The sequence below is a fragment of the Amblyomma mixtum genome, chromosome 3 (genome assembly GCF_055824585.1).
Source record: "Amblyomma mixtum isolate Tamu chromosome 3, ASM5582458v1, whole genome shotgun sequence".
Lineage (NCBI taxonomy): Eukaryota > Metazoa > Arthropoda > Arachnida > Ixodida > Ixodidae > Amblyomma > Amblyomma mixtum.
The window spans coordinates 33496161-33520191 of NC_143014.1; the positions used below are offsets into that span (position 1 = coordinate 33496161).

At 48.4% G+C, this 24031-nt stretch overlaps 1 protein-coding gene across 1 annotated transcript in view; it reads right to left on the minus strand.

Moving 5' to 3' along the window:
* The window catches only part of LOC149349621 (atrial natriuretic peptide receptor 1-like), a 46832-nt gene extending 23580 nt beyond the window's left edge, over positions 1 to 23252 (minus strand). Inside the window, exons 1-12 of the mRNA XM_089578660.1 lie at positions 22914 to 23252; positions 10218 to 10517; positions 9260 to 9487; positions 7889 to 8029; positions 7051 to 7185; positions 6841 to 6976; positions 6002 to 6093; positions 5776 to 5920; positions 5193 to 5413; positions 4745 to 4807; positions 2422 to 2499; positions 1106 to 1210 (exon numbers count right to left, since the gene is read on the minus strand). Coding sequence (XP_089434786.1) covers positions 1106 to 1210; positions 2422 to 2499; positions 4745 to 4807; positions 5193 to 5413; positions 5776 to 5920; positions 6002 to 6093; positions 6841 to 6976; positions 7051 to 7185; positions 7889 to 8029; positions 9260 to 9487; positions 10218 to 10517; positions 22914 to 23252 — 1983 coding nt within the window. The remainder of the gene's footprint in view (positions 1 to 1105; positions 1211 to 2421; positions 2500 to 4744; positions 4808 to 5192; positions 5414 to 5775; positions 5921 to 6001; positions 6094 to 6840; positions 6977 to 7050; positions 7186 to 7888; positions 8030 to 9259; positions 9488 to 10217; positions 10518 to 22913) is intronic.
* Positions 23253 to 24031: the final 779 nt, after the last annotated feature.

Here is a 24031-nt window from a genome sequence, read left to right on the forward strand (position 1 = left end):
ACAGCATATTTTATCCTAGTTTATACACGCCATTTCAGCGAGCCTCCTTTCGGAGTCATTGATGCTTTGCAGTTCAGCTAAAACAATTCAATTAATTATAACATTACGGTGACTCAGATCGCAGTCATAGCCGCGCACGTCAAAGCTGCAGCTTCCATTTAAATGAAAGCTCGAACAGCTCGCATCATTTTAAAAGCAAGTTTGATTGAAAAGCTGCAACGATCAAAAATTCTAAGAGCACCCGTACACCTTTACGCACCTTTGCACCCAAAGGAGCTGCAACACCCTAGCACCCGTGCACCTTTTAAGGGCTAATGGGTGCACGGACGGTGCTAACGGTGCTAGTCCTGTCGTTCTCTGTCTACGTCTGCCATCTAGTTAGTAATCATGAATTTCGGAATCCAGTACCAACTAGCGGAAATAAACACTTCAACGTTCAATGCAGCAGAGGCGCATCCTTGATCCTCGGCAACGGGGCTAATGATATCTTCGTTAACGTCGTCTTCTGTGTTCAGATCTCCCGCTGATCTCTTCATATCCTAGGCAGTCGATCGTAAAGTACCGCTGTAGAAGGAATAAATGAAGCTACGCTCGAAACAGTCCGAGCTATGAGGCACAAGCCGACAAAGAAGGCTTTCACGAGTGGATCTGCCCCATTCTGATCCATACATCTGCAGGTTCCTGCTCAATTTTTATTTGAAATAGGATTTCCGCGCAGGTTTTCTAGGCGTTAGTGGGACAACTTTCGTTATCATAGTTCTTCCAAAGAAAATATGTCTGAATTTGCTTCCCATTACAGTATAACTTGATGTAGTTTTGGTTTATGGAGTTGGCTCATTTTGAAACAAAAAAAAAAATCTCTAAGTTGCACCTTGTGACACCAGAGTCGAATCTTGTCTGCACTCAGGACTAACCACTTTCTCCTGCTTTTATGTGGGGGTTGAAATATTTTAAGTAGAAGGGGTAGAGAGATTAAATCACGGGGTGATTTCTTTTACGCCGTGCCAGCCGCAGTTCGCAGCCCTTTAATTGCCCCGCGTCTTCCGGGCTTCGGCGAGCGGTGCGCAGAAGCCGTGCGTACGGCGGGCGTGCGTGCTCCTCTCACCCTGAGGCTCCCGCGGGGGCAGTACTCCATGACGAGTCCCACGTTGGGGTCCTCCGTGGTCAACCCGACCAGGCGCACCAGGTTCTCGTGAGTCACGTCCCTCATCTGCGCACACGCATGCACGGCTGGAGCCCCCCCGGCCTGGCGGCACTTCTTTGATCATCGCACAAGTAATGAGCGCAAGAGAAAAGGACCGTGTAGACGGTGCCCTCGGAGCGGAACTCCGAAGCGCAGCGGAGGCTGGAAAAAAAGAAGCGATTCACCGCGCAGAGGAAAGCCCACTATTCAATATTAAGCTCGCCCGTCTCCACGGGTGGCATAGAATAATTGATAACTTCTCCGCGCGGGTATTCTCCTGAAGGTGCTGACTTTTCAGCGCTTGCGAGGACGATAGATGGGCTCGTTTACTTGACTTCCACCTTCCATGAAAAGAAAGGGCACTTACTAAATGCGCCGCGCGTGACGAGAGAAAGAGGCCCACAGTGGGGGTCGAGTTGGTCTCCCTGGAAGCCTGAGGCATGCTACTCGAGATGAATTGGGTCAAAGACATTATGTGACACTCTGTAGCACACGACATGCAATAAAGACGAGTTATCACAGAATCTGACTTGATGCACAGCACAGGAATACGGGCCAAGTGTACTTTGGTCACGAATGACGCTGCGGCGGAACTTGTCACAGGGGGTGGCTGAAGGTTTAGAGACACACCTTGGGATTCAGAGATGGAGCGCAGGTGTTGAGATGTGGCGGCGTTTCCACGTACAGCCTCTGAAGGTGCACTCGGAAATCAGTAATCTATGGCTACAGTGCTGCTCTTGGAAAGCGACGTTTCTCTCAGGCAGGCGATGAGACGAATCCGGTGCACAGACGCATGATTCAATCCCGTGCAAGTCACGTGCAAGGGCTACGCAGGCAGTAGGCGGATCCCCTAACTTCACTGTGGCATCAAGAATCGTGGTCTAAAATACCGCTTCAAAAGAAATGACGTGTACGAAATGTGAAATACTATAACCATCACGGTGTTTATTAGGCAATCCAGCTTGCTGAGCATACTGATTGCCTCTCTGCGATAGTGTGCAGTTTACGGTCTACGTCCTGATTTCGTCTTGGAAATTTAATATATTTCAAATCCGCGAATGAAATAAAAGATAAAGAAAGAAGAAAATAAATAAGTACAGGGAGAAAGAAGTTAGCTGGCATGGGCCAAAACATGAAAGTGTTAGATAAGGTACATGATCTCATTTTTCCCGAAGAAGCCTGAAAAGTGCATTAATTTCGTGCGGCGTAAACTGACGTGAAAAAAGAACGACTATTACCTGTTTCAGCTCCAACAGTATGGTTCGAGTGGCAGTGAACTTGGTGATACGGATCGTCTTCACCGCGACGTTCATACCCTGTGGGAAAGGCCAGTTGTGATGCATGTTACGGGCCGCCTGGCGGCCTTCCTGTTTCACACAGGATGTCAAGCCGACACGAACACTACGCTGTCTGCTTTCACGCATTCATGGAACATACGGCCGTTCAACCAAACTAACTGAGGTTAGACAAGCAGGGCCATATAGTATAAAGAGCGCTCCTCATAAAGGAAGTAGAGGCGGATGCCTTAAAGGTAAGCCCATGCCAGGCTGGCCAGTTGTCTTTCGTCCTTAAAGCCACTGACGCTTAACTGGCGCGCGAAGAACTGCTGTTTTGCAGAACATAACTGTTTGTATATACTGTTTCTTTCTAATGTCGCTTAATAGGTATTTGTTGCATGCATGTGCGCAAATAAAGTCTTATTGGTGGTCATCGCTGTGCTCGTGCCTCTCTTTTTAGCCGCCGCGGTGGCTCAGTGGCTATGGTGCTCGGCTGCTGGCCCGAAAGACGCGGGTTCGATCCCGGCCGCGGCGGTTGAATTTCTTTGGAGGAGAAATTCGAGGCCCGTGTACTGTGCGATGTCAGTGCACGTTAAAGAACCCCAGGTGGTCGAAATTTCCGGAGCCCTCCACTACGGCGTCTCTCATAGCCTCAGTCGCCTTGGGACGTTAAACCCCATAAACCAACCAACGTGCCTCTCTTTTTCTCCAGTTTTTTTTTTTCTCGCGTTATGTTGTCAAACTGCACTGTGTAGGTGCACCAAATTAGTTCACTTCAATACACCGTGAGGCAAGCTTGGGGCGTTTTGTGTCATTCATTCTTGGTAGCACTTCTTCGGCCCACGTAAACCATTGTCAACTGCTTGGCTGTGGGCACATCCGGGCCTTATTTCCTCGAACACGCGCTTTCGGCTGCCGAGCATGAGTTAGGGGGCCGGGACAGCTGCATGTCGGCTAAGCTGAAAGGTGAAATAAAAAAAAATGTCGTTACACTAAGCTTTTGATGCACATTAAGGAACACCAGACGGTCTAAGTGAATCGCGAGTTTTTTATTAAACCACACACATCTGGCAGTTCTGGGTTGGCACGTGAAAACCACACAAAGTATATAAGGCGGTTTTTAAGCCAACCACTTCTCGTAGCGGTGTTAAACCAGAGGAAGAGAACTGCAATGTTTACAGCCATACGTTACAGCATAGCAAGAAATCCAGTGGCGACAAATGTGCAAGTACGTTTGCTTCTTGCCTTCTGGCCCGGCGTTGCCGTCGCGGGAGCACACATCGATCCGCATTATCGGAAAATGAGCACGCGCCAAATGGCGCTCGTACACGTCACTATAGATTGCCACACACCGGTCGTAACGAGGACTGTCTGCGTCCGGGGAGGGAGCCGATGTACCGCGCAGAAAGGATTATAATGCCATGGCTTTGCCCGGAACGGAAGCAGCTCCCCACCGCTCAGTCGCCTCGGCGTCTACGCACCGTTATGCTCCCGTTTTGGGAACGTGGAAAACGGCTCAAACAACATTTAAAGCCCGTCTCGCCTTTGAATTCGGCCCCACGTTTGCGTTTATGGCCACATTTTATGCGCCGCCCTTGGTTTCGCAAGGATGTCACCGCGCAGAAAAGAGTTTAGTTCAATGTTTACTTGATTTTTAATCATATTTTTTGTACCCTCTGGAGGAAGTCACTTTGTGCATTTTCTTGGAAGATATCTGCGCGAGCGAAGCAGAAAAAAAAAACGAAATCTACGCTTTTCGTTCAGTGTTTTTTCTTTTCTTTGGCTCTCGCCGCCGAGCTAGAACTAACGAGGGAGTGCGAAAAGCCGGAGGGATTCAATTTGCTTTAGTTTCGCAAAGCTGTTCTTCCGTGGAAGCGTTACGTTATCGCAATTGCTGTGCGAAACAATGCATCTAGTCTGCGGAAGTTGAACCGCATGGCTTTTTTTTTTCTTTAAAAACAAAAGGGCGCCTCTACCGTGCGTCGCTGACTTCTTTGTTTACTTTGCGCGCTGTCGGAGATGCATTAATTGTGCGGACACTAAACAGCTCAGCGAGCTCTGAGAGAAGGCATAGTGTATGAGCATACATCGGATGCTGTGGCACCGGAAGAAGAGACGAGAAAGTTGTAAGCAGCTGAGCCACTTTTTTTGCTTTAAAAATTTCACTATTCACCTTTACAGACGGCGCGTTCGGGATTAAAAAACAAAAAAAAAAAAACAAAGACGCATTTTATTGTCTCTAAGATAGAAACTATGCTTAGTGACTCAGCGGTGTTACTTTTACCTTGTAAATTCCGACGTGGACATCACCGTAACAGCCTTGAGTGGAACAGGCACCTCCGAATCTCTGCACAAAAGTCACAGGGATAAAAAATAAGCGTTAAACAAACGTTCCCGAAAGATTGCGGAAGAGACTTCCACACCGCACAACCATTCCCTTAAAATGTGTGCGTGTCGCTGTTCGTATAGCTTTCAGATGACAGCAAATAACTATAAGAGGGCTAAGTGGGCCTGGTTGGTCCATGTTGAACGAAACGTCGAAACAGCGCTGACAAAAGGGACGAGAGAAAAGAAAGACAGCGCTTGCGTCGGTCTCTTCTTTTTTCCCGTCCCGTTTGTCAGCTTTGTTTCGTCGCTTCGTTCAGCAGCAAAGGATGGCGCCGTCTTTACGCATCCGATTTCGTGATCGCAGTGCACCCAGAACGCACTTCGCGGGAAAGAGTGCAACTCACGGGCGAGCCCTTGGACAGGCCTTCGTCGTTGGTGGCGAGGCTACTAGCAGACTTCCGGCTTCTCTCCGGAAAAGAGATGTCCTCCCACTTGATGCTCCACCAGAAGTTTGCTAGTTGCGTCTCCAGCTGCACCCTCCGGTAGAACAGGAGGGCGACTATGGCCATACCGAAGAAACTCAGCAGCGTCACCAGCGTCACCACGATCAGCAGAGTGGGCGATTCTGCGCGAGCCCACCCAGCAGGTTGTGGGCATTTCACTTACCCTCATTATGTCGGCTACATAAGTAAAAAAAAACTGAAACGAAAATCTCCACAGCATGTTGCATGCTAATCGCAACGGTGTATCCGAACATGTTAATGGATCGGCTTGTAGCTTCCTCGTCCAATTCCTTTATTTCACGAAAAACTGCAGACAGGGCGTTCGAGTGCTAACTGAAGGGCCAACAAGCCTATCCAGTTCCAGCAAAACAACTACCCATTCCTCACCATTGTAGTGCGGCATGAAATCATTGTGCCCGGAGTAGCCACTGCAGTAGCACTGACTGAACCGAGCGAGGAGAGGAAGGCGCACTTGAGCTCGCACCTTTTCGCTGGCAATGCGGGGCGTCCCCCAGGAAACCGCACTCGGGCACGTCTTGCGGCGGCTCGGTCCGCTGACCCGGCCAGTAGATAGTCACATTCTCCACCGGCACCAGCACCTGTCGCGCTCCGTGGTATACGGCCACGGGCTGCGGTTCGTGCCGCAAAACAACGGCATTTGATTACTACATCTATGCCACGTGAGCCTGGCACTGACACGCAACACTCACCCGCATTTCAAGTGTGGCAGGGTCGAGAGCCTTCAGTGCGTACTCAGCGATGCGATCCCCGTTCGCGTTGAAGTGAATTTTGCCCGTCAGCCCTGTGTCAAAAACGAGAGTGAGTGGAGCTTTTCGTTACTGATCGGACTGAACGGACGATGATTTGTAAAGTCGCGCACAAATCTATAAGTCGTTATTACTGTACATGTAAGCGCAGTAATTTTTTACCGTGCATGCTGTATTCTTATTGCCGGCACTGATGATTGAACACAATCTAAGGTTGTTATTCAAAGGCTGGTAATGAATAAGCGTTTTGAAATTAGCGGCGTGCCACTATGTGTCGTTAATATATCTTTTGTGTTTCCCGGAAGCACGAGCTGCCGGCATATTAGAGAAAAACTGCCTCGGCTTACTCTCGATTTAGGTATATCTAAACACGATCATCTTAAGCGGTCGCTCGTAACCAAAGGAGATGCTTAGATGGCAATGCACTGAACTCATCCAGTCTACGTGTTATAACTCTGCATTTTTTATGAGCTCATGCGCGGCGTCTTAGTTTGCTTATGTTTTGCAGACAGTACCATGACGCGTGGCTTCAAGCTTTGTCGACACAGTGCACTCGGCTACTGTCGTACGTTTCGGGTCAAACAACGCGGGCAGCCCACGAGAAAAGCAGTCTACTTTAAGGAGCGTTTGAGTTGAGGCGTGGTGTCAAAGGACCACCAGCTGCAACGGACCTTTGGCCACGTAATGCCTTTCATCGCTCGGATTTTCACGGAACACGGCTGTCAGATTCTCCAATATGCTATTTTAATCAACCCTGAGATGATGGTGTAGTCGCCCATTACCGTATCTCGTGCTGTTCATGATGAGGTCTATGAGTGCACGACCGTCCATGGGGTCCCCACCGTTGGCGAGCGTCTCGTTCAGCGCCCACGCATACAGGTGGACGCAGTCGTAGAAGCCCGCGATGAGCACGTTGACCTGCGAGGCGCGCATCGTGTCGGCATCTGCGGTATAATGTATTGCGAGGCTACTGCATCCGTGGTTCCACTCACGATCGAGTCTTCTATGGTAGTGTTGAACTCTTTCCGCGAGTTATCCACCACCTGGCGCACGAACTTCTTGTACTCGGGGCTAGTGGGGATCTTGAGCGACAGAATCATCAGGGCCTCGTACATTTTGCGGACCTCCTGCGTACACGATGAAAGGCACGGAACGAAGGCCGAGAGAGTTATGACCCTGCTTAGGCCACCTAGCACAATTAAGAGGAGCCCGCTATCAGTACGACCTGCTTCCGAGGTATGCTCAAGGTCGATTTCTGCACAGATGTTGAACGCACACAACTGTGAAAACGAATGAATGCATGGATCTTTAATGAAGGCTCATGTCCGGCTGTCTGCACTCGTCGAGAAATGGTGAGGGGGCGTCACGGAGGGCCTGAAACGTTGCCATCAGGGCTCCAAGCCAGGATCCAAGCCGGCACAGTCCCACGATTGGTGAGGGACTGACGATCTGGAACACGTACCTGATGTGTTGTGCATGACTGGCGGAGTGGTTGAGTCGTCTGATTAGTCAGCAGGTTATCTGTTAAAGCCACGTCAGCTTTTTCTCTATGCTCAATGATTACAGTGCGAACAAACCGATTCGCTGGTATTATTGACTCTGAAGTATGGTGGTAATAGCGGAACAGAGCGGGCCATGGACATTGGAAGAAGAAATTATCAAAAAAAAAAATGAAAAACTTGCGCCCCGCCTTCCAGCAGTGAAAGACTAAAAAAAATTTGAAAGATGAGGAAACAGGGAAGTGGCCTGGTACTGCCTGCCAGTGGCAAGGCCCATGCGCTCTTGTGCCGTGTGTGTGCGCTACTCGTTTCGCATGCGGGTCATAGATACCGTGTTCCGTGGGTCCCCTTCCTTGTACCAAGAGAACTCTCCGAAGTAGCGCTCGTTCTTGTAGGGCTCGGCCGTGAGAAAGGCGAACTGGCCATCGTGCATGCCCAAGTCGTAGGCGTCCAGAAGCAGCTGTCGGATGACCTGTTGGCGACATACTTAGGTGAATGGTTATGGCAGAAGGTATGTGCAAATTGTACTGAGAGGAAGTTAGCAAAATGCAAAGCCACTTTACATGTCTATGAACGTTCCCCAGGTTCTCTGTAGAGCTCATGCGGCGGGTAGCCCTAAGAGATTAGACAGCGTAAAAAAAAAAACAGTGCTGGCGCATTTTGTGGTCGTAGTAGAAGGGATTTAAAGCCTCGACCTGCATGTGGGCTCTGAGAGGCGCCGTAGCAGAAGGATCCAGATTGATTTCGGTGACCTGGAATTCTTTAACGTGCAATGACATTTCACACCACATGGCCGTTTTTTGCACTTCTCCTCTACAGAATTGCAACGGTTAATATTTGATACATCGACCTTCGGCTCAGCAGCTGAACGCCACTGCCATGAGTTGGCGCCTTTTGCGTTCCTCCGCCACTCCTGTCTGTTTTTTTTTTTTTGCGCTGCCAAGTCTCTTGCATCATTCTCGAACGATAGTTCAGCTCAAGGTAGCCTAAATTCTCTTGACCGGTTGGGCAAGGTTTCCTTTCGTTGAGCCGACTGGAACAAACTCTCTCTTAACTCACTTCACGTTGCAGAATTTCGCAAAGACCACAGCTCGTGACACGCGGTTCTGTACCTGCTGATGTTCCTGCCCTTTTCTCAGCATATTATCGCTATGAACTTCGTACACTGCCTTTACGAGTTTTCGGCACGCGAGCGCAATGCACGATTACAACGGCAAAACATGCAGTCAGTCCAACTCCACGAAGATTTGCGCAAAAAACCACGACATATAGAAAGACAAGAAGATTGAACAAGCGTCTTTTTCTGTCTTGTCTTTTCATGTGTCGTGGTGTTTGCATTTGCACCAATCTTCATGGAGTTATAAGCACCTTACCAACTAGCCCGACAACAATTCTTGCTAAAGCAGACCAAGTACATATGACTCAGTTGTACACTCATTCACATACTCATTATAAATTTTAAAGTGTTTACTTTGAGGCGGGTACGTTCTGTGGTTCTTTACGCTTCGCTATGGCTGTCAATTAGTTTACCTTATATGACTGAACACGCAGCAAGATAACATGAGACCAGAGAGCCTGCACTGCTGAGGGGTCATTCTTCTTTACAGGTCCTATCTAATGAGAGAACACTGTAGGAGGAAACGGAAGAGAAACAAGCATGTTCGCGGCAGTCGCGCGTGCTAAGAAGGACCAAGCTTCGGACCTCGCCGTCGCCTGCCAGCAGGAAGACGCGTGCGTAAGAGCGGCCTTCGACCAGCAGCGAGGTGTAGTTGACGGACGAGCGGGTGGAGTCGAAGTCTCGGAAGACGGCCCGCACACCCGTGTCCGGGTCGGCGAACAGGCCCTCGAGCGCGCGCCGCAGCTGCCGGAAGAAGGACTGCGAGCTGTCCGACAGCACCGCCAGGTGCCGCCAGCCGAAGTGGCGCAGCACCTGCACCGGTAGTGCACGAGAGGTGTTGGCTCGTTCTTCGCTCTCCAGGAGCAGTCTATGTGTGCCTCAGTGGTTACTACGTGCACACTTATTTTCTTGAGTGTACACAAAGGGCATAATCAAAGAAACACGCTCTCCTCAGCTACATGCCCTCACCTTCCTGGTTGGGAACATAGAACATAGTGTATGATCATCAGGATGTCGAGGTTACTAGAAATAAGTACCGAAGAAAGGTACTATCGGAGAGAAAAGTGGTATACTCTACGCGGCGGGGACCGGAGCAACGGGAAGCTGCGTTGCAACGCCATCTAAAGGCCGCATCTGGGATCGAGACACTCAGTGCGTGACCTTTATTATCAGCAGGCACGTCGCTTGGCTCGTTTCAATGTTTCGTGCTTTAGCTCGCCAAAATACCGCAGTTTTCCGTTGCTCCGGCTCCCGCCGCGTGGAGTGTACCACTTTTGTCCCCGACAGCCCGAACAGTTATAGCCTTTCGCATAGCCAGGGACCATCTTCAGAGACAGAGGAAGGAGAAAAAAAAAGGATGATAAAATGTGATGTATATAATGCCTTTATTCAGAGCGGGTTATTTCAAACAGTGATAACCAGTGAGGACATGCAGAATAGTTGACTCGCGATCGGGAGCGCAAAAAGTCGTCGCCGAACAATTTCGAGCTAGAGCCCTAAAATTGCCTTCCCGCGCTCAAAGCGAGACGGTGATGGCACTCACCTGCAGAAAGGCGTCCCGCAGCGCGTTGATGGTGAGCGCCAGGCGCACCAGCGTGCCGTAGATGGTGCGGTCCTCGAACTGGGCGCCGACGCCGGCCGCCGTGCACACGGGCACGTTCCAGTACGAGGCGAGCCGGCCAACCGAGTCCACGGCCATGGAGCAGCCGGGCCCCACGAAGGCCGCCACGCCGCCACTGAGAAACTCCTCGGCCGCGTAGTTGCCCGCGTAGTTGTTGATGCACGACGTGTAGCCACGCCGGCCGACCAGCTTGAACGCGATGTGCGGGTACAACTCGCGCACCTGCGGGCAACGCCCTTGATACGTCCGTGATGGTGTGATTTGATTACGCCTCAAACTCATACTGCTCAAGGCAACTGCAATCGTCAACAGACAAAAGTACCAGAGCATCCTTCTGAGTGGCTTTGTATGCCTTCCAAAATACCTACATTGGAGTCATTTTTTAGTCGTTGGCCGACATGCGACTAGCGCGGTTGAGAAACACCCTTTGACCTCGAATCCACAGCGGCCCTGCACTGTAGATCAATTCTAGTGAACATTCGCATAGAGCTTGCGTCGGAGTTTACTGCTTTTCGTAGGTCTAATAGTGCCGCCTGCATTTGCTTTCTGGTATATTAAGATTTGGCCTTTCGCGACGGCTGCCCGGGCATTGAAAAGTGTATATTGTGCACCCCCGGGTTACTCTTTCGCGGTAATCGGAACGTCTAGGTCAAGCTGCACTGTCCAATCGCGTAGCGTCTTGTGGCTCCCGGCGTTCGGCGAAGCCTCAGGGTCCCGGCAATTACCTCGGCCGTAAATCAGCCGCGCGGCAGCGATGGGGCCCGCGAGGATTGCCGCAGCCACGGATATTGGCTCATCCCGATGGCGGAGGGCACACGGGCGCTCAGCCCGGGGGCCCGGCTTAAGGCGGCCATATTTCTCCGGACCCTGATCCACTGCCGCTTGCCTCTGTTATTTTTAGGGGAGGTCTCCTGTTCCGCTCGCGTGAACCCGCGGCCACTCACTCGAGGAGCGTACCTTGCCTGCTCGTTTCCAAACCCGCATCATGGCAGAGGGCTGCGGACATGCTGGCTCTTGCGCAAGCTTTGGTATATTAAACATTCTTCTGCTCAAGCCGGGGTCGGACTCGCGCAGAGACAGTGCTTGGTGGCGTATTTTGTGTTATAGCGCGCTCGCCGGCGCCACTCGCTTCGGTTATCCGAAAAAAAAAACAAAAAAAAAAACAGGAAAGGTCAGACCGCTGGATTTGAACGCGACGCCTCGACGACGCACCCCCGCTGTAGAGCGCTCTCAGAGCTGGGCAGGCAACACTCGAGCCTCTCCCCGTCTCCGACCACAGCGCAGATCTGACTCCAGAGCTCAGGGGCGCAACGACGAAAGTTTACGACGGATGCAACCGACGCGATGGCATACACGGCTGAGCTTAAGGTACGCCGCCCTCCTCTCCTGGTGAACCCGGGAAGGTGGCGCGAGAGATGGGGCTAAAATCCTGTTACTATGTTTGGTTGCTGTTGGGTACGTAGTGGCACCAGACGCCGGATCGCGATGTGACTTTCGCACGATAGTTGCGTATCTGAATCGACTACAAAGAAGTAATTGTTGGTAGTCGATTCAGAGGCGCAATGTCATTGTAAACGCTACAGCAAACAAACACGGGTTTGCAAGCAACGCTCAAATGTGGCAGACAAAATCCGGTGAGAGAACAAGCCGAAATTCGCCAACGCTTGTACAAGGATGCTTTCTCGTGTGCCCGGGGACTCGAAAAGCATTCCAAGCCAATCGTTTTCCCGCACACGCATGGACGCAGAAAGATGTGCGAAGCGAAATTTTTCCGCATAGGGCAGTCTATCATTTATATCATTATCTATTTCCGAGCCTCTCGCTTAAGAGAAAAAACGCCCAATTAAAATGCCGCAGAACGTACACAGACTGCCCGTATAAGCGTTCCGAGGACAGAAAGCACCCGAGGATGACAGCATTGCCATTGGACAGTGCGTACGATGCCATGCTGCAGCGACGGCATTGCAAAAGGCTTCGGGTGTCGCTCTTCGTCAACGACGTCACTGGTGCGTAGCGACATGTTGTTGGCCCTGTTGCCATTCAAATTGGCGCTATTGGCTAGCAGCCCTTTGCCGTTTCTTAGGCTCAGATTGGACATTTTATGCACCATGTATAACGCGCTCGACAGTTGTCAGGATTCCGGAAGACATACAATATCGATACCTATGATCAACATGTGATCAACTTGAGAATCAGAGCTCGTGTTGCCCCTCTTGATTGTACCATCTTTCGCGCTGTTGCTGAAGATAAACTCCCAACAATGAGCCCTTGCTCATGTAATCAATGCGCTGGGCAGTTGATCGCAAACAAGAAAGTAGCAAATAATTTTAAGTCGCCTGCAGCAGCATGTAATTTCTCTTCCCGGAGACACTTGAAGCACTTGGCTGGTTACCTGGCTAACTTCCCCGCAGATATAGGTTGATAGTGACTGGCACCCTCTACAGATTATGAGGGGAGTCCGAGGTGCCTTTGAATGTAATGTCAAATTCTTCTATCTTTCGGTTGATTGGATAATGGGGTTTTAACGTTCCAAAGCGACTCAGGCTATAAGGGACGCCATAGTGGAGGGCTCCAGATAATTTCGATTACCTGGGGTTCTTTAATGTGCACTGACATCTCACAGTACACGGGCCTCTAGCCTTTCGCCTGCATCGAAATTTGACTGCCGCGGCCGTGATCGAACCCGCGCCTTTGGGGTCAGCAACCCAGCTCCATAACCACTGAGTCGCCGCGGCTGCTCTTTTGTCTTTTGGGCGTCGGATTCACGCAAATTAGCTGAGAGAGAATATCCTTGCTTTTTCGAGATCTAGCTGCGGTATGAAACATAGGCACATGAAGAGCAAGCATCGTTACTTCTTACCTGAAAATGCGCTGCTAAGCTCACAAGCAAGCTGCATACACCCAATCTGAATTAAGTTTAGCAACTCTGAGCCCACAACAGTCATTTAATAGTGTTCGATATGTGTTTCGGGCGTCCCATCTGAGTTATAACCACGAAAAGTAGGGTCTTATGAACGAGGCAAAGGGTTTTTCCACTGCCCATCACAGATATTTTCCTGAATCTATCTTGAACGCGCATCCCGCCGGATTGCGCCGTTAAATGATGTTATGTCATGAAAGCATGGCGACGGTACACTAGGCTTCTTCGTGCGGCAGAGAAAGCTAAGCTCCCTTGGTGCGTAAAGCAACAATGTGCTCACTTGTTCCGAAAGACGTGTTCTCAAACTTTGCGAAAGTGCACTATGCGGACAGATCATATGTGCAGGCTGCTTCACACTTGGAAACCGGGAGCACGTGCCCGCCTCGCTTCGAGAACCGCTGCCTCCGAGATCCGACGAGAATGGGCGACACCAGGCGCATGCGCGGAAAGAGCAGACAGCCATGTTTTTTGCCCATGCGCCTTTCCCGCCGATTCTTGCCGGCCGTCGGCTGCATCACTTCGCACAGCGCGGCGGCCACGTGCTCCCGGTTCCCCTCTCAGTGTGAAACAGCCTGCACAGCTGCAACGGAAAAAGTTTAGCGCAAGTGATTCACGACCGGAGCGGAAAAATCGCGACACGCGGCGCAATTGTTCCTGAGTGCGCCGATAGCAAGAGTGCGAGGCACAATCCATTCTGCAAAGCGCAGTTTCGGCGGCAGAATGCAGCCCATCCTGACGTTCGCTCATCCGAAAGCCCACATCTTAAATGAAAGCTTGTGCATTCCTTATCGGCAGGATCATGAGCCGACGTGGCTGCGCACATAAATTCTTTTTTTTTTTTTTAGCTGGCGTTGCAAATAACGGTGTCTTTACCGCGGTTTTCCTTTTAAAAAAATTGCTGGGTGATGCACTGTCAAAAGCAACGTGGGGTGGTGTCCACGTCACAGGACCGCAAAAGATTAAAAATGGGTGTAGTTCGCATGAATTTTGTCAGAACTACATATTATATAGCGAGTCGACGAGGCAACAAGGATCCAAATTTGTACAGTTGTTCAAGCAGGTCGGACGAGGAGGATAATTGCTGCGGAGGTCGGGTGCTCGCTTCGAAGCGTTATGCGCATTGTTCAGGCTTTTCACGAATAGGCAAGGATTGGAGACGCGTATCGAAATGGACGCCTAAGACGGACCACTGAAGAAGATAGGTTGAATGTTTCCGCAGCCTGCTGTGACCCTTTTATTACAGCCCAGAAGATACGACAGGAACTTGGTCTGCAGATATTCCTTACTACCATCAGAGAGCGTCTTCGTTCATTCAGGCTCCGCAGTAGGAAGTCTCGCCAGAGACCTCCTTTGAGCGAAAGAACAAGGCGCTTAGGCAGGAGTTTGCTACTAGGCGGCTTTTGTGGACGACTGAAGAATGGAAGAAGTGGGACCAACAGGGCTGTTTTTCGCGGCCGGAATGCACCCGGTAGGTCATGTGGTTTTCTTTCTAAAGGGAAAGAAAAGCAACACTGACTTTGTTTGTGTTTTTTTTTCGCGAATTCATTGAGAACAAAATCGCCGCATGTTTATGGCAGCTGCACAAGTGATCATTTCATTTTGTTCTATTTTTATATTCCAGGTAAATTTTTAAAATTGCAGATAAGCAGTTTGCCTTTTATTTAAATCCGACTATGTGAATCTTGGAAAGGAATTGTTAAGCTGCTGGGTAACAAAAAAGTGTAGATTTTTTTTTTCAGGTTTAAACCAGAGTACACGCAACACATCGCCGCTAGCGTCGCTGCCGGTCTGTTAATGTGTGGGGTGTAATCGAGGGCTTGGGCCGCTGATCCCCATGGATCTCTGAGAGCATCGGCCTATGCGGACAAACTGGAAATAATCTTAATTCCTTTCATTCTGGATGGCCCATTTCCTGATTGGTGCTTTATTTTCCACCATGACAGGAGCCCCATCCACACAAGCAGGTATAATTACTTGTAACCTATGCACTTCGCAAAGAAAAATTAGGTAATAACATTTTGCTCAAAATTCAGTATTTGATGCTGTAAATTGATTCGAGTGCACTGAATTGGAGGATTAAAAGTTTTTTTTTTAATACAATACTCGGATGTTGAAGTTTGGATGTTGTTAGCGTGCTACCGATGCTTTATGGTGCTTATGAACTAATGTTTTTTATCATTTGGCTGTATTTTTGATTTTAACTCTATTACAAGGTTCATGTCTGGCTGATGTTATAAAGAAGTTGTCACTATTTTTTTTTGTTTTTTAGAGTTTAACGTCCCAAAGCATTTTTTCCCCCATACTATTGCTTTCGTTCGATAACCGAAGACAGTGATACACCGCGAGGTTTACGCACAATAGCGTTAGCTTTCATTTATTGTGACCCCATAACTTATTTCTGCTGTTCTTTTCTTCGAACTGCGCAAAAATCTTTCCAAGATTTATGATTTTAAAATTCGTTTTTTCTTCTTTTGTAGGCTAGTGCGGGAGAAGTTTCGGGAACTCTGCTTTCAGGAGCTTCCATGGCCTCCAAAAGGAGCGGACTTTAACGTAACTGAAAACATGTGAGACCTCATGAAGCATCAACTGCCAAGGCGGGACCCGCATGAAGAGACACCAGGCCTGCTTTTGGGAGGCTGCGCAAGACGAATGGAGGCGACTCCAAGGCCTCCCTGATATCGCAAGCAGCCTCTATGCCTCACTGCCCGCGCGCTTAACGCAGCGTCGTGGAGGCTCCCGGAGCGTTCGCCCGTCATTAATCCACCTGCCTGGAAGAGGTTATCTTGATTGATTGACAGTTGTCAGTTTATTTTATTTTATATTTTTGTTTATTTGTCATCAGGTAGACATTAGCGAATTCAAACTGTGCTGTGTTCATTTGTTGCCGGGAAATAAACTCGTCTCTAGAATGCGCAGGTTCTCGTACGGTGGCTTGCGTTTTCACTCGCGTGGACAGCCTTTGACAGTCTATAGTCCGGCCAACCGTGTGCTTTGAGGGAAAACTGCGATGAAGAAAATACCGCTGCTCGCAACGCCAGCTCAAAAAAAAAAAAAAAAAGTCATGTGCGCAGCACCACTGGCACACGATGCCACCGATAAGCTACGAACAAGTTATTTAAAATACATGCTTTCGCTTGGGCTGCTATCTGCTGTACATTCCACTTTGGAAAGTGTAATGCGCCTGGCACTCTCGCGACCGGCGCATACGGCAACAACGGCGCTGCGTCTCAAAATTTTTCCGCTCCGGTCATGAGTCACTTGTGCTAATACTTTTCCGTCGCAGCTGTATAGTCATGATATATATGAGCGTGAACACGGGAGCGTGTGGCAGATAGCCTCGAGCCCTACTCGTGTCCACCGGCTTCACAGAAGCAGGCAAGGCGGCATAACCATTTCCACCACGTTGCGGAAAAGCAGCCGCCGCGTATCGCCACAAGTAGGGCTCGAAGCTATCTGCCACGCACTCCCGTGTTCACGGTCATAAATTTCATGACTGTACGTACTATGCAGCATATTTGGATAGAACTGCTTCACGCTTTAGTCCAAGCTACTCAAGCTAAACCTGTTCTTTTTTTTTTCCGCTAGCTCTTCTATATTATAGACGGGTGCTTTCTGTCGCAAAAGGGTAAAGGCCATGACGCCCATCGCCGCCGCTCCGGCCGGAGAGGCGTCAATGTTCTACAGGCTGAGAAGGTCTTCCGTCCTCGGGACAGCGCCAACAGAACATCCGTACGGCCGTCACGATCTGGCCTCCAGACAAGGCGGGGTCCTTCTCCCTTCCCCTGAAAATAAAATCCTGGCTACGTTCCTGGTGGTACGTTTAGCGGGACTCTTAGCGATCGACTGAACGTGCCAGACGAAGGGTCCACGAAGTTAGTACGTCAATTTGCCTGTGCTCTTATTGTAGACATGAATAAGTTCACCTCAGGTGATCGAGCGGCGACCAGAACCAACCGGTGGCACTGCGTACCTGCAAGAACGTCAACTGACATGCAACTGCAGACAAGCGCGGTCTGCATCAGTACATTCGACGTTAGGCGTGCCTTTGCTGCACCTCTTTCCATCATTCCATCGATCCCTCCCTGAGTGCTTTCTACTAACGCAAAGCTTCTTTTTTTTTTCAATTACTTTTTGCTTCAGTCGCTCATTTTCGCAAGCGTAGTTGCAAAAACTTCATCACCGCAGCGTCATTCCACGTTAAATGAGACATGCAGCACTCTCGTGCCAACCTTTACCTAGTTATAGGCCCATGTTTTCGCGGGTGCACAATTCCATGTTTTCGTGGGTGCACAGCTCCGTCATTTCAGGTTAGCTTGTGCATGAGTGCACCTATATCTGGCACAGACTTCCTGTTTTCGCACAGAAGTTCCATTACTTGCCCCTTCAGAGAATTTCAGTCGACCTCGAGTGCGTATTTTAGGGAAGAGAAATGCGATCGCTTTGGCCAGTCTTCTTGCCTTTCTTGTCCAGTGCTGGTGGCAAACAAGATGAAAGCTTTCCGAAGTTCCTTGCTACTATAAGCGGAAATGAAACTGGAGAAGGCCTCGCTGATTTAAGCCTAAAGCTCAACCGCACATCAGAAACAGTGTTTTTCTGCAGACTGAACCGGCTAACAAAACCAGGAGAAATTCAAGACAGAGTCCTCTCTGCCTGTTAATTAGTCGAAATTTAAGCCATTCAAGGCGATTTTTGCCGGTTTGTCTGGTTAAAGCAGGATCAGTGCGGCCATCAGAGCAAACGCATGGACTGCGTCAAGCGTAAATGCAGGTGTGTCAGCGCTTTGGCCGCAAAATCTGACGCAGCGAGACGCCACACCAATCGCGCTACGGACAAAACAGAGTACGATCGACGCAGATATGATGGGAGTAGCACGACATGCTTGCTATCGTGGGGCAGTCGTTCCTTGCTTAGCAACGCGTGCAGGGAGGGTGGTTTTTAGACTGTTATCTGCTGGTAGGTAAGTACGGGTGGATGGTGCTAAAGCGTCCCCTTTGAAAAGGGGTGGTGGCGCTTCGATCGGTAAGGTGCGCCGATCGCAGCGCTTTCACTCGGGAATGGTCTCGCTTCGGCCAAGCAGCGTGACCTTTACGCCTTGCGACCGACGATAATAATAGCAACCTTCATCATACAGGCGAGGCTGCAGCGGTCAATGAGTGTTGCATTAAAGCAAGTTTCATACTGTTACGTCACAAGCCTGCGTAGCGGAGCTACAGTAGCACACCTGGCATTTAAAAGCTGTGCAGGGCTGAGGAGGAAATTTGTCACCCTTTAAAGATTTGGAGCGCTGGGAATGATACAGGAGTTCACTACTTACCCCAGAAGCAAATTCGGTGGTCTGGGTATCTTTGAAAATAACTAGAGTCACCATTCACACTCACATTCTTGGAAACGAATTCGTCATGTCTGTGTAACACAGGTCATTTCAATCGAAGCGAGCGTTCGTCAAATCAAGAAGATATGTTCCGACCAAGGCCCTGCGTACCACGGAGAATGAACTAACGGAAACCACTCGAATCGCAAGTGTGTTCGTGTGCATTCTCCAGTGCGTGTGTGCGTCCAGCATTTTGTGCTGTGCACGGTGCGCAGCCAGTGGGCATCTTTTCGGTCTGACCCAACACGCGCCGAGCACGCGTACGTGCCATTTTTGTAGCCGTTTTCTTTTTTTTCTCGCTATTTTCTTCCAGTTCCAGCTCAGGCGCATTGTCCTATAAGTATCAACTCCTATAAGTAGTGGTCTGGAACATTCAAGTACCACTCTGACAAAGTCTGGTCCCCATTCGAACAGTCACCAAACCCTTGTGATGTTGAGCGGGTATCATTCTAGTGATAGTGCTTTGCTTTGAACAGATATATATATATATTCGCATTTAAAAGATCGTTGAGTTGGCTTTCCCGCAATTAATATTTATATATACATTGCGGAAAAGCCAACTCAACGATCTTTTAAATGTGAATTTTAGACATGTCATATTTCGATCCACAGTGCCTAATAAGAAGTTTTTAAAATAGGGCTCACCTTCTATTTTGATGGCCGTCAATTTATAAGTTAATAGTCTGAACATTGACCCATATGAGGTACATAATATATATATATATATATATATATATATATATATATATATATATATATATATATATATATATATATATATATATATATATATATATATATATATATATATATATATATATATGCGACGCCCGCGCGAGCCAGACTGCAAGCATGACGGTGCAAACACCGTCGACATTTCGGCCTGCCGGAGCAGTGTGGTCGTAGCGCCATACCAGCAGAGGGATTGAGAGCAGCACAATCGTGGCGCGTGAATGCGCTAGTCACGTGATTTTTTTGGTATTTCGCGGGCTTTCTTTGGAGCTCGGAAAAAAGATACACGTGAGGCTGTCTTTATCGCAAATAAATGGAATGTGGGTTTCTTAAGGTGCTCTCCAAATTTGCTATTCACATTTGGTGTCTAAAGTCAATATTTACGCATTGAGGAAAATTAACTTAATTGCTAATTAATTAATTGCAAAACAAAAAATTGACTATGATAACGCAAGACGGTTGGTAGGTATATTTAAGTGGTTTCCCTGGCCTACCTCAAATATTTTATCTTTTAACCCTTGGTTAGTCAGCCTGGACACCCTGTATATATATATATATATATATATATATATATATATATATATATATATATATATATATATATATATATATATATATATATATATAAAATGGTGTCTCTCGAACTTCTTATGAATCAAATACAGGCTCACTTGGTGTTTTAAATGTTGTGGAAGAAGTTGACTTGATCTCAGAGACAATACCACGCGCACCGACGCCATTTTGTAATTGGGTAACGCGGGAAAGCGAAGCCGACAAGCTTTCAAATGAGTCTTTTTGACGTTCGATATTTCCAACCATATTGGCGATTAAGAAAATTTAAAGACAGTGCTCAGCTTCGATTTTGACAGCCATCGATTTCACAATATAAGCTTACCCCTTAAATAAAAAATAAAGAGTTTTTAGTTAATTTAAGGTAAGCTGTTGTCTCAGTAGTGATGCGTATGAGGTGCATAATGTCCGCCTTGCTGTAAAATCCAGCTCAACACACCGCAAGGACGTACCTCGGATGTTTTTAAATTAAAAACCTGTAAATTAAAAAAATGCCACCCTGTGCATATTGAATACTAGACATTTTCCAACCACACCCACGGAGCTCGTCTTGTAGCTTTTGCAGCTCATCTGAAGAGCTTCGCTATCTTGTTTAGGCCAACAGTGCTGTGTGCGAAGCTGCCCTTGAGCAATACTGAAAAAGGGGCCAAGAGCGAATGCGACGAGAAGCAACTGCGTACCAAAGAAAAAAGGAATTGCTATTGCGAACAAAATACATGCGCAGTGATATGTGTGGGCTACGTTATTTTTTACTATGACAGGTTTTCTGAATGCACTGGCATTTATTGTCTGCTCGTTGCTGAACACAGAAGGAACATGCGCTTCTATGAAATAAATCTATGTGAACGGACTTACATGGGAATAATAACCTTTCACCAGACCGTGAAGTAAACTGTGGTTTAGAAACTTCGGTCCTCATCCATCGTTTGTTTATTCGATGCAATATATATATATATATATATATATATATATATATATATAAGGGCCAGAAAAAGTTCCTAGGGCTACTTTGGTAATACACGTGAAGGAAACAGACGTGGTGAAGAAACGCTGCATTTTTCTTGACGTTTCGGCCGGTGACCGGACAAAGGCCGATCCCGGCCGAAACGTCAGGAGAAGTACAGCATTTCTTCAGCACGTGTTTGCTTCACGCATATATATATATATATATATATATATATATATATATATATATATATATATATATATATATATATATATATATATATACAAGATAAAGTCACCAGAACTTGAAAAACATAACAAGATTTAATTCACGACGTTTCGGCTGGAGGACCAGCCTTTTTCGAGTGTATTACAGTATTTGAAACAAGCAGCTTTTATAGCATCCGCGAGGCACAGAAAAAAGTGTCAAAACAAAAACACAAACACTGTTTGTGTTTTTGTGTGTTTTTGTTTTGACACTTTTTTCTGTGCCTCGCGGATGCTATAAAAGCTGCTTGTTTCAAATACTGTAATACACTCGAAAAAGGCTGGTCCTCCAGCCGAAACGTCGTGAATTAAATCTTGTTATGTTTTTCAAGTTCTGGTGACTTTATCTTATATTAATCAATCATCTGCCAAGAAATAATTTTTGATATATATATATATATATATATATATATATATATATATATATATATATATATATATATATATATATATATATACATACATATAGTGTAGCCGATTACACTAACCTTGAGAGTGTTCACCAGCGCCGCTCTCGTCCATAGCGGCGAACGTGCCGCGAGTGCCACGTAGGAACGTGGTCGAACGGACGGTGAGGACGGAAGCTGTGCGAGAACTCTCTTGTGCGATCCATGGCATCAAGACTGCCAGAACCGATGCCCTCGTTAGCTATTCAGCAGACAAGGAAAGGGGAAAGAGGAACTCATTACGACATACGAAGGAAGCCAATAGTCGCTGAAAACAAGGAGCATAGGGTATTTTCTATTATTAATTTGTGGTGTTTGTCAATGGAAAATTAATAGGGTAATTATTAAAAGATAATCGATTAGAAAGCAGAAAAAAACATCCACATGCCGCGAGTGAGACGCGAAATTCGGAGGTCGTGAGTTCGGGTCCCACCATCGGCATGTGGATGCTTTTAGTCTCCTCTTTAATCATTTATCTTTAAATAGTTTTCCTATTAATCTCCCATTGATCAACACCACAAAATAATAATAAAAACATTCCCCTATGCTTGTTGGTTACGGTGACTGTTGGCTTCTTCGTATGTCACAACGAGCCCCTCTTTTCCCTGCCCTTGAATGGTAGCAAACGCTACTTTTGGCGTTTGCTCGTGACCGTGGCTGCGCGCGCGCAACTCCAAGCCATAGCCCCATGCTTTCGCCGCTACCCTGCTGTCGAGTCGTCACTTGCGACTCGTCAATTGGCCAGCGGTGCGCAGAATTTTGTCATTTTTGCGTGACCATCGTTCAAATGACGGTGAAGATACCCAGGATCTCGTAGCGCAAAAGGACGACACAGAGAGAGGATGCACAAGACAGCGCTACCTGTCCTGTTCGCTACCTGCTCGAGATCCTGGGACAAAATATGAACCAAAAAGCCCAGCTTGAAGTCTCGTGAAGATACAAGCTCCCCTCAGATGTTTGCCTCACACTTGCGAGGAATGAAGAAAGGAGAGAAGCTCACGAGATTGTCTCTGAAGAAAGAGATGGTGGAACTGTAAACGCACCGCAGCGAACATGAATTGCACGTAATTTGTAAGACCCCAGAAGAATACTGAGAAATAAAGGTCGAGGATATGAATGTGAGACTTTGAACTGAAAGACTAAAGACTAAGATCAAAGGTATCTCGAAACAGTTAAAAATGGTCTCCAATCAAAGTACCAGCATAACCTCTCAAGACAAAGCCCCAAGATGGCGTCTCAAGACGAAATCTAGAGACGCAGCATCAGGAAAAAGTCTCAAGACAACACACTGGGACGAGGTCTCAAGGCAAGGAGGGGTGAGGGGTTCTTCGGACAGGGGTCGAAGGGATGGGCCTCCTGCCGTGTACCTTGGTGATGGCAATGTCAAGGGCGGGCTTCGCGATGCGGTAGTCGAAGCTGCGTGTCAGGTCCTTGCTTAGGATGAAAGTGGCCATGATCTTCGCCAGGAAGCGCCCCTCCGAGTCCACGAAGCGCGAGTCCCATCTCGTGCCGTTGCGGGCCGGATCTCCGCCCATCTCCAGGAAGCGCCCCTCCGAGTCCACGAAGCGCGAGTCCCATCTCGTGCGGTTGCGGGATGGCTCTCCGCCAAGCTCCAGCTCCTCGTAGTCCGGCGTGGCCAGGCTGTCGTCCTCGGGCAGCGCCCCGGCCGACAGGAGCACGGCGCCCACCAGAGCCCAGCCGCGCATCGTGCCGACTGCCGCTCTCGTCCGTGCAGCACGCGGCTGTGACACAGCGCCGCTTCCGGGCATCGCTGCGCGCACATCCCTCCTTCCCCGCCGCCGACATTTCATTCGCTCTTTTTGGCTTGTTCCCGCCGACGCCCTCTCCTGCTCTCATATCCCCTCCCCCCCCCCCCCCTTTTTTTTTTCTTTCCACCGGGCTGTTTTAATGTTCCCTATCTGCGCGTGCGCTTCGAGAGCGCGCACCGGTGGACAACGCTCGGCGTTGTACCGGCGCACTTACGCCCTCGCCACTGAGCTCTTCTCCGCCTCATCCTCCCCTCCTTTTTGACTTTTGGGCATATCCGAGCGAGCGCCGTTGCCCGGACGAAATTGGGGACCTGTTGCTTGCACGGACGGGAGCAGTTATTACCCGTCGGCTATATCGCCGGCGTCTCCGAAGGCTCGCTGCGCGCCTCCGTGCCGGATGTTTTACCGGACCCGTGAGCACACAAGACGGCACTGCGACCGTTCCACTTGTGAAGCGTCACAACGTGGGCAAAATATCAGCAGAGGAATAAGAAAGGTCAAAATCAGAAAATATGCCAATATCTCGCATATACGCTATGTTCACCTTCGCGTTCTGATGAATACAAAACTAAATGCTTTGCCTTGGAGAGCTCTTTTTTGTACTGTCCTCGTGGCCTCCGCGCCAAAAAACTAATGATGACACGGCATAGTATGGGGTAGGAACAAAAACCTACTGTCTTAGCATCGCGCATCAAGTTAAATGAAACTGGACGTTC